This window comes from Castanea sativa, chromosome 11 (assembly GCF_040712315.1).
Source record: "Castanea sativa cultivar Marrone di Chiusa Pesio chromosome 11, ASM4071231v1".
NCBI lineage: Eukaryota > Viridiplantae > Streptophyta > Magnoliopsida > Fagales > Fagaceae > Castanea > Castanea sativa.
The window spans coordinates 56,584,442-56,596,055 of record NC_134023.1 but is presented as its reverse complement, the minus strand read 5'-3'; the positions used below and the strand labels follow the sequence as shown (position 1 = coordinate 56,596,055).

The following is an 11,614-nucleotide window of genomic DNA, read 5'->3' as shown; positions in this document are numbered from 1 at the left end:
AGAGATTTTATGTGCAATCCGTGAAGTCAACAAATAATGTGGGCTATAAATTTATTATATAATGTAGAGATAATATAGGTCGTGAGCCCATCTCATAGAGTGAAGAAGTTTATGAACCATGAGCCCAATTCAAAAAAATGTGGATCCTTAATACTAAAATCCAACCCATGTAATTGTATCAAATTTGGGTATGTTGGAACTTCAAAGAAATTTCAAGATCCATTATTTGTTGCTTGAATAAAATAGGTAATGCTAATGTGGGTGTCCAATAAAATTGTGGGAAAAAGGGACCCTAAAGACACATTAATATAATCAAAGGAAAATGGACCTTTATCTAAATGGTGGATTAACTAATGCATGAGGTATCTTAAAAATGAACCTTTATCCAAATAATGGACTAATAATGCATTAGATGAACTTTTATCCTAACAATAGTCAAATTCATATAATATGTTGAAGTCTCCTTGTCTTCGTTTAGGAATCAAGGCAAAGAACCTTTGTCCAAATAAAGTAATAATAATAATTCGTACAAGTATGCTGAATTTTGTTTTTTGTTCTAATTAGTTTATAAAACCAAGGGAAATGAACATTCATGTATTATTGGAAGAATTCATCTTCTTAAAATTCTCTAGAATCCCCGCCCTTGCAAAGCTATTGGATAGTTTATGCTTCACCAATGCCTCTCACAAGCTATTAAATAGTTTAGACATGAATCTATTGGATTGACAATTCAAATGGATAATATTATTTTGCATAAGAAATATTCTATATTGGAGACGATTACTGACATCTTGAACATAATAATGTTTTTTTGGTGAAAAAATCGAAGCCGATTACTGACATCTTTTCCCTCATCAACTTTTTGTCTATTTCGGTTGACTATTCTTTCAATTTTAGCAGTTGGACACTTGTTATCCTAGTATCATCAACAAAGAGTACGCAACTCTAAGATACAAGTACTAGTTTGCTATTCAAGTATTCATACTAGGACTGAGGATGCGAAGTTAGTTTTACTTTGTTGCACATTAATATCATACTACTAGCATAAAGGAAAACCTATTTGGTTATCTTGAATTAGAGCATTATCAGCTCGTGCGAAAACTATTGTTTATTTTAGCATAAAAATCTATTTTTTCTAATATACATAAGGTAAGACATGAGAGCAAGAGGTGAGGAAAAAAAATTAAAATAATAAAATACAAAACTACAATAATCGTAGATATTTACATGGTTATTATCGAGAAAATGGATTTTTGCACAATTTTACATTGATTGATGTAAAAGGTTTTGAGAGTTAATTGGGTAAAATGTGGATTTTTTTTTTTTTTTAAATTTTACATAGACTGATGCAAATGCTCTTACAACGATGTGATAATCTCTCATCTTATCATTACCAGGTCGATACTATACAAGAGAGAAGAGTATATTCCTATAGCTTTGGGGGAGCGTGGTGACCAAAAGCTTATATATTTAACTATTCCTAGTACAATGTAAACTTATTAATAAAAGTCCTTTTATCATTAAAAACCAAAAGCTTATATCCCTATCACTCACACACGGATCTTTGAGTTAGATTCCTCTCAAGAAAAAATGACATACTAACGTACATGAAATACAAAATAAAACGAATTAAATATCATGGCCTGGCATTCTTTGTAATACTTAATGATTTATAATATAGCTAAAGTGATGCTGTCAAATTATTAAACATGAATTATCTATTTCAATTATTATAGGAAAATCACAACTGACCCGATCTGTGAGAGGTGTTTTTCTGTTATGGAGGAGACCGAGCATGCTCTTTGGTCATGCCCGGAGTTGGAAGTGGTTTGGGGAGATTGTGAAGAATGGAGTTTCAGGTCCGAGGTTCAGTTGGTAGATATGAAGGAACTGCTGTCATGGCTGATGGCTGAAGGAAAATCAATAGAGCTGTTTGCATATACGGCTTGGATGGTGTGGAATCAAAGAAATAAAGTCCGTGTGAACCAACTAGCTGTTCCGCTCCATCAAGTGGCTGAACAAGCGAAACAAATGTTGGCACAATTTAGAACTAATCTGCAGAATTCTGTAGTGCAGGTCACGGACAGCAGCTATGGAGTTTCAAGATGGAGAAATCCGCAAGTTGGTTTGGTGAAAATAAACTTTGACGGTGCTGTCTTCAATGATTCTAATCAGTCCGGAATTGGAGTGGTAATCAGGGATAATAATGGAGCTGTGTTGTCTTCTTGTTCAGAAAAAATCCATCAAGCTTACAAGCCTGATGAGGTTGAGGCGCTGGCTGCCTTGAAGGCTGTGTCCTTTGCGCTTGAATTGGGTTTTCGAAGTGCTATTCTTGAAGGGGATTCTCTTAGTCTTATAAATGCTTTGAAGTTAGTGGCGTGTAGCCTATCTCCAACGGGTTTGCTGATAGAAGATGTGAAAAGAGTTGCTAATAGTTATGTAAGATTGTTGTATTCTCATGTTAAGAGAAGCGGCAATAGGGTAGCTCATAGTCTAACAAAAAATGCATTACGCATACCAAATTTTCAAGTATGGATGGAAGATGTCCCATCGCATATTGTTTCGATTTTACAAATGGATGTAGTTGATTTAAATTAATAAAACCAAGTCAGCTTCTTTCTCAAAAAAAAAAAAAAAAAGTACTTTTAAACGTGGCTACTAGTATATCATGATGAAGTAATGATTGAATTACCTGCATTGCTATTCACATCTCAGCCATCTTGCTCATATAAAACATTTACTAAAGACAGCTAATTTTGCCAAATAATATAATTTTTGGAACAAAATTTAAGAGAAATGCTCTTGGCCAAATTTAATTAGTTATGTACTACTTTTTTGAAACTCGAATTTGTCAAACTCAAGTTTCAAGCATTATGTTTGATCAAATTACCTAATATGCATGAAACTCGAGTTTGACAAACTCAAATTCAAAAAAAGTACTACATAACTAATTAAGTTTGATCGGATGCATTTCTCCCAATTTTTTTCTAAAATTATGCTATTTGCGAAAAAGACCGCTAAAGACAAAGGAAGATACACAAATTTTATTACAATGTCCAGCTGATTGATAACCAATGTTCCTAGCTGTCTATCATTGCATAAAAAATCCATCCAATGAACATTATAATAAAACTCACATTCCCACAAGGACAGCTTTCTTAGAGCTTTGTTTTCATCAACCTCTTCATTTTTTCTTGCATAGGACTTGGGCACCATATAAACAAAGGCTAAATTGGATCTCCTTTCAACAGAAGAAACTCCCAGGGTCCATTTTCGGATATCCGAATATGCGCTCAAACTAACATTAGAGAAGCTTTGCATGGATTCACCAGTCACCACCACTATTTTCTCTTATATTTCCTCTAAGCTTTCTATTTATCTGAATCTGTGAAACATTAACAAAATCTTCTGTCTTCTTTGTTTATCTTTTGCATAAAATATCCTCGATCATTTTCCTTTCATGTTAATTTATTCTTGACTTTTTTTTACAAGATTTGAATGAACTCATACCTGCTCAAATTGATAATTGTCAGATATTTATAGCCTTATTGGTTCTATGCTTCTTCTCAGTTAGTGCACATGCATATACCTAGCTAGTAGCTATAAATATGGAGGAATATATGGAGCCATAATGGCATTTCATGCAAGAGAAATTTAGAAGATAGATAAAAAGCGTGTAGTGCAGGACTAAATAATCAAGTGAAACCACTGCATATAAATCTTTGTAGTACTAAGCTAAGTTCTCTTAAGCACTGTATCATATGAAGAATAAATCATGTCTGAAGAGTCTCAGAGGGTACTGGTGATCCAAGATGCATCAAGGGATGTTAGTTATAGCGCAATCAAATGGACCCTGCAAGGCTTATCACTTAAGCCTGGAGATGTGGTTACACTTCTCGGAGTTCTTCACCATGTTAATAACCCTAGTACGTTTTCTTTCATGAGAGGGAAGCTGTGTAAGCATTCCTGCTTCTTCTTTTTCTTCTTGCCAATCATCATCATCAAGCACAATAATTAAAATGATATGAAAGTATATATGAAAAATCACAGCTATATATCACAAAGAACTGATGTTTCTAATATTTCTGTACCCTTTTCTTTTCTCTCTCTCTCTCTCTCTCTCTCTCTTCAGTGGGATACAAGAACAAGACGGATATCAATTCAATGTTTGGAGCCAACAGGAGAATTGTTGAGGAAGAACTTACCAGAAGGAGTGAAGAGTACCATAATGCTGAGGAGATCCAGAAAATTGCTAAGCAGTTTGAAACAGAAAAGGTCAGATTAAAAAGTTGCAGCCAGGCTTCATATTTTCTAGTCCTAACTCATGAAACTAGAAAGCTGTATTATATTGGTATCAGAATCTACCCATAAACTCGAAACAGGAATTTACCCATAAACCCTACCTTCCAAAGGAATATATGGTCATTTACATGTAGTACATGTACTGGCACACATTACTATAACAAACCAACACTATCCACAGTATTCCAACACATTCAAGAATAGAATAGAAGCAGTAAAATTAAGGAAATAATAGAAGTATGAATTACTTTGTAGCAGCCAACCATCATATCATGTTACGTAAGTTTCATTTATGCACATGACACTATACCTTCTGAAATCTCATCATGTATCATAGGTTTATAACCTCAATCTGCAAGCTTCAACAGATTTAAGTGACAAATATTGTCCATAATCATCTTTTAGTGTTGATTGATAGATGGGGTGACCACCATCCTCACAGGACTACTCTGTTCGTAATGGGACCTATAATAATTACGAAACAAGCACCCAAAATAAGGATAATTATTGGGTGCTCCTGAATAACATAAATAACATAAATGTGTACTCCTCTCTTTTACATAATAATGAGTTTCACTAATTAAATTTATGGTGGAACTCATCATTCATGTAAGAAGGGAGAGTACGCATTTATAGTACTCGCAGAGTATTTAATAATTTTCTCTCGAAACATATAGTTAAAAAGTAAACAGCAGCACAATTATTTTTTGAGTTTCCTAAAATATATCACAACTCTACGTCTTTCTGATTTTGAGCAAGATTGTCTATTTTTTTTTTTTTAATAAGTAAGGTTGTCTATTGGTTTCTTTAGAATCTTATATTGTTCCTTCAAAATCTTGTGCAATGGTTTCCGTTTCTATATATCAACAGATAATCAAGTTTGAAATTCAAAACATCTATGATGCTTTATTTCAACTATGCAGGTTCCTGAAAACCTAAGAACTATGTTGGATCATCCTCAAGGCTGATCCAGTGCATCAAATAATTAACTTTCCACTGAAACAAAGTACCTTTAGTAGTCGTAGTAAATCAAATTATTTGGGCCTTTTATGAGCACATGGTAAAGATTGCCAAAAAGGATTCCATAAACTACACAGGCCAATGAGACATGATTGCAAAGAATTAAATTATGTTGCCTCATCTGGATTGCAAATGAGACATGATTGATAATCATGTTCCTGCATAATATGAGTGATAAACTTCCTGCATAATATGAGAACGTGATTGAATGAATAATCATGTTCCTGCATAATATGAGTGATAAACTTCTAATATATTATTAACAGTTCAATAAAGTACTGCCCACATGATTCTTAGTATAGCAGCTTATAGGAAAAGTTTGTTACTTGATCCCCTATTAATCTAAAGGTTGGTTGGATTATTTTTGCACATGAAATTTCAGAGTGAATTCAATATAAAGGTGCATGCTGGACCTTGTCCAAGGACAGTTGCTATAAACGCTGCCACAAAGTTGAGGACCACATGGGTGATACTCGACAGGTCAGTCATATCAAAACTGTTGATCTTAAGCTGATGATTACCCAACCCTGTGTAAGTGATGAAATTGAACTTTAAAATCAACTTCTAAAAGTTATTTCATGGAATTCCAAAAGAGTTTGTACATGCATTAATTACGTAGAAGGTAAATGGTGCAGACACCGAATGATAGCACATATGTGGAGATTACTTTTATTATTTATGTTATCTTTACTTGGGTTTATCTTTAGTATTGGACTAGTCGCAAACCCGCACATTGCGCGAGATAATTTTTTTAGGGTGATCTTATTAAATATATTTGGAGTAATAAGTAATAACACCCTCTCATTTTGTTTATATTGATAACAAAATATTTTAAATTTATTTAAGAATCTGTTTATAAACTTTTAACCATAGTTAGTAAAGACATTACTCATAACTTTAGAATTCAAATTCAAATTTATAAAATACCAAAACATTTGAAATGACAAATCTCCCCATAACTCATTGGGAAAAGAAAAGGGCAAAAAAAGAAGCAAAAGACATTACTTAATATTTTGAAATACACTTTAATTTAAAATTTTAAAATAAAAGAATTTAATTTTAAAATTAAGGATAATTTTGGAACTTGCCTTAAGCACAGACAGGTTAGTACACAATATTTTAATATTAATCTAACAAATTTTAGTCAAACAAATGTAAAGTATGAAAATATTTTTTCCTTTTAAGTTTGGGGTAGAGTGTCATTTCTTCAAACCACAAGGAAGGAGAATGTAATTACCCCTATATTATTATTATTATTATTATCATAGTTGTTGTTGTTGTTGTTATTAATAATAATTGATTTTTCATTTTATTTTAAGTTAATAAAAACCTTACATATACCTTTTTATTTATTTATAAAATATACATTTTTTTAACCTTTACATATCTTTTTAATATGAATCTTTACATATACCTTAAGTAAACTCTATATATTCCACTTCTTTAAATGTGTAAAATCATAAACTACTGCTTCATAATAATAGTAGCTAATTAGTTTTATCACTTTTTTTCATAATTTCATTTATAAAGTTTTTTACTATAATCATATATTTACTGACTAATGATTTTCATAACAAATGTGTTAAATGAGATGTAACATTGTTTATAAGTTTTTTAAATGTAATTGTGTATGAAGATTATATATATATATATATATATATATATATATATATATATATATAAAGTTAAATGAAATGTCAAAAAAGGGGTTTTAAAATTTTCTAACTTTATTTCTTATGTAATTTCTATTATTACATGAGAACGTCTCCTTTTAGTTATGAATTAGAGTTTGATTAGTTTGAAGTTTAAATATATTGCTATGATTGTGTTTAATTATTTATTATTGATTCAATTTTTTAAGTGAATGTAACAATTGATTTTATTGTACTGTAAAGTTTTCAATGTTCTCCATATTGGTCATATTTATTTTGTATTTTTACTTCTCCTTACAACCTCTTTGTTTTCCAATTAATAGTTACTAATTAACATTTGATTTTTTTTCTTTGCCATCTCTCTCTCTCTCTCTCTCTCTCTCTCTCTCTCTCTCTCTCTCTCTCTCTCTCTCTCTCTCTCTCTCTCTCTCTCTCTCTCTCTCTCTCTCTCCATAGGCAACTTACTGTTTTCCAAAATTTGATGATGATTTTATTGCATTAAATATGCATTGTAGTTTTTTTTTCATATAATTTTGCTACTCTTAAGTTAGTATATATAACTATTAGTTTCTTTATATTATATTTGGTTTGATATCCTCACTATTATTATTTTTAATTTATAGTGTTTCCCAATTGGCATTTGTTTCGCACTATATTTTTTCTTTGATGTATTGGGTTTGAGAATGAGTGTGTCCCTAGTATTACTCCACTTTATAAGGACACTTTTATTTATTGAATTTAAGTAAAATTTTAATTTATTTTAAATAAAAAGGAGAGAAAAATATAAATAATTTAATGATATAGAAGATGTGGGGAGATGAATAGTGATATTAAGGTAGAAGGCAGTAGAGAGATGAAAAAGTAAAGATAAGGAAAAAGTTTGGAAAAAGTGTAAATGTAAAATTTAAATTTAAAAAAAAAAGTACAATTTTTTAAGGATAATTTTATTGATTTGAATTTAAATAAAATATTCCATGTTTAATTATTAAAAAAAAAGAGAAAATATAAATAATTTAATGATGTGGAAGATGTGACTGAATTTAAATGTTGAATAACATAAGATGAGAAGAAAAAAAAAGTAAAAATAAAATATATAACAATAAATACCAATAAAGAGAACAATTGCGCATAAAAGATTTTTGTTCTTTCTTATAACTCTAATTAAGATTGATAGTTTTTTTTTATATGTGTTTTAGTATTGTGTTTTTTTAATTTCCCATCAGAAAGTCTTTTCTTTCTCTTTTATAATTTTGGTTTGGATTAATACTTAAGCTACGTTTGGATATGGATGGTGTGTCTAGCGTTTCACGTTTCTGGGTTTTCCTTTTTCTTTTTTTCTTTTTATTGAGAAGAGCTTCATCACATGGGATGTTGTCTGTCAATGGGTCTCGTGCACTGTGCACGGGGACCCACTACCTATTTGACAAGCTTCCACCTCCACTGAAATGTGTTTGTTAGTGAGTACTGTGCACTGTTCACGAAACCCACAAACCTCTTTTTTTACAAAAACTTTCATTTAAAATGAGTTTCACGACACTATTCACACATTTAAAAATTATTTTGCTACAATATTTTCAGTTTTCAGTTTTCAGCAAAATAAGTGGTATCCAAACGCACTCTTAGTTGTTTTTGGAAATAGGAATTTGAATATGTCTACCAATTTTTTGACTAATAAATTATTATAAAATCTATTTTTTATTTCTTTAGTTTTATTTTAATTTTGGTTAAGTTAACATTGTAATTTTGTGATGATTTTTTATTATTATGATAATTTTCTTATTCCTTAAGAGATGAGTTGTATATTAAGCAAATGTAACACACTACAACAAAGTTAGAAGAATATGGTTCACCTTAAAAAATATTAATGAAATACACAAAAAAATATTAAAATGATATATTTGTAGAGATAAAAAGATTTAAAAAAAAGTGTAAAAATCTTCTTCTTCTTTTTTTGAAAAAAAGACAATGCTTGAAGTAATTGTTAATTTTTATATATTACACTTCATTGCATAAAATTTATATTTCCACATATCGCGCGAGTCTGCGGCTAGTTTCCTATAAAAATTGAATGATTCTACAAGTCTTCTATTGGGAATAAATTCTAATCTTAGGCTGCTAAATGCAAATGTAGTAGAAACATGGTGAGAGAGAATAATGAGTTGAACTCATGGTTAGTGTAATAAGCATGTGATATGATTGTGGGCTTCCTTTATAATAAGATCTTTTGTTACTCTTAGAGCAAACAAAATCACGCCCTTATCCCCACCCAAAATGTTTTCCTATAATGACAAGCTTTATCTTTTAACCTCCAAGAAATGCAATGCAATGGCCAAAGGATATGTCCCTTTAATATATTGTCTCTAATCAAATAAACAAAGGCTCTTGTCCCCTTTAGGTACAAGTTTATACGGAATTCAATTGTTTTCATTTTTTTCTTCTTTTCTCTGTAAGAAAGAATCATCAACCTTAACTAACCAAAAAAAAAAAATCATCAACATTAATTAGAGTAATAAGAAAGAACAAAAATAGGATAACATTTAACAATTAAAGAGAAAAAATAAACAATTTTTTAAAAAAATCTAAATGGCATTAACCAATGTGGAGTTTTAAAGAACTCTTGATTTACCTAGAATATAATAGAGAAAATAAAAATGAGACTAATACTAATTCTAGGAAACATATATAGAGAAATAGAAATAAGAATGCTAATTAAAGAACATTGACAATACCATCAATCCCGTTTGAAGCTTAATCATAGCTCCACTAATTTGCTGACTTTCAACTTTTGGCTGATATATATTCAGGCATTCTCCAATGCCGTAAAATTCATTATTGTCTAGTTTTACTTGAATTCCGGCAAACTACCAGATTAAATTAAGTAAGAAAATGAGCATAATGATTCTAGTGTTGAAAAAAAAAAGGAAAAAAAAAAAAGAATTCCCAAAGATTAAATTTTTTTGGCATAAATAGAAGAATGTATAAAAAATTCATCGAAAAATTGAGAGAGAAAGAGAGAGAGAACCTTTTTTTGAATTCCAGCAAACTACCCGATTAAATTAAGTGAGAAAATGAGCATAATGATTCTAGTGTTGAAAAAAGAAAAAAGAAGAAGAAGAAAGGATTCCCAAAGATTAGTAATTTGGCATAAATAGAAGAATGTATAAAAAATTCATCAAAAAATTGAGAGAGAGAGATAGAGAGAGAGAGAAAGAGAACCTTGCACAAAGCGAATGAAGGATGGTGTTTGGAAAAACATTAAATGATATGTTATTCAATATAACATGTTGGGTAACCAATTTGTCCATCGCACTCTTATCTTTCTTTTTGTACATCTCTAAAATGGCAGTCTGACGCAAATCATTTGACATTGAAGTTGACATTTTTTTTTGCTCTTTTCCACGTTGCTTGAATTGGATGCAATCTTAAGCTTTTTACTATGCCCTCCAATTGCTAAATAAGCTTCAACTTGAACTTCATCAGGAACTTTTGTACAAATATCAATATCACGACCTTTAACTCCGGCTAAGTGTGATTTAATCCTTGGAGCACCTCCATCAAAATCTCATTCACAAAAATTACACTTAAAATGACTTTTTTTTTTTTTTTTTTTGAGAAGACCATCTAATCCTTCAACATACTCCCAAAAGTGATCTTTTTTTTCTAACCATATTTCTTTTTCTTGCAATAAATATATAACCAGTATAACATAATTAGAATTAAATATATCAAATTTTGATTTCTTTTAGATTTTTACTATTCAATCCGTCAACAAATTACAGATAACATAAATTGATGACCTTATTTACCCTCACTTTTCAATTGAAATTCTTATTTTATCCTTCAATTCCATTGTCACCACCAATGACATGTTTTCCTTCTCTCTCTCTCTCTCTCTCTCTCTCTCTCTCATCATAATTGAACCCATGATTTAGCTTATACTAGCTCATAATCCATGCTTACGCTACGCAGGGGTGTGTGTGTATCCATTTGATATGCATATTCATGTAGACAACATAACATTTTAAAGAATAAGAAAAAAAAAAAAAAAAAAACCTTAGAGTTTTGCGAAGAAGTAATGAAACATAGATCTAACTTTGGATCTGAAGCACAACTATCAAACGAAGATATGAGGCTTGAAGCATATTAACATCAATTAGAAGTATATAATGACATTTGTATTATTTTTTAAAGAACTATTACATTAGTTCTTTTTCCTATATGACATATATATGAACAATAAACGACACACACATTTTTGTAAGGTTCTCATGCTAAGAATAGTTGAGTAATAAGTATTGTATTAAGATTGAAGTACTGTCATTATTGTGGTTCACTAAAATTAAGAAAGTTCAATTGAACACTTGATGCAAAATTAGACTCCAATTGAAATCCAATTTGGGTTCTAATTTGATTTTTCTCTAAGTTTTGGCTTTAAATATATATATCTAGATTGGTGCTCGTCTGATACTTACAAGAGCAAATGATTTAGTGGTTTGGTGCAATTGAAAACCAATTAGGAGTCTTCTTGTGGATTTTGGAAGGAGGTAACTAACTCTATTCTGGTCATAAAAAGATTATCAAAATGTTCATTCAGGTTATTTTAGATACAAAAGCATAAAGGATATCCATTAGTTATGAAA

The 11,614-nt window shown here is 30.4% G+C and overlaps 1 protein-coding gene across 1 annotated transcript; it reads left to right on the top strand.

The window, feature by feature from the left end:
- Positions 1–1,779: 1,779 nt before the first annotated feature.
- LOC142616767 (uncharacterized) lies at positions 1,780–5,270 on the top strand. Its single transcript, XM_075789551.1, has 3 exons — positions 1,780–2,369; positions 4,182–4,275; positions 5,226–5,270. Exons 1-3 carry the CDS (start codon positions 1,780–1,782, stop codon positions 5,268–5,270), a joined length of 729 nt encoding a protein of 242 aa, XP_075645666.1.
- Positions 5,271–11,614: the final 6,344 nt, after the last annotated feature.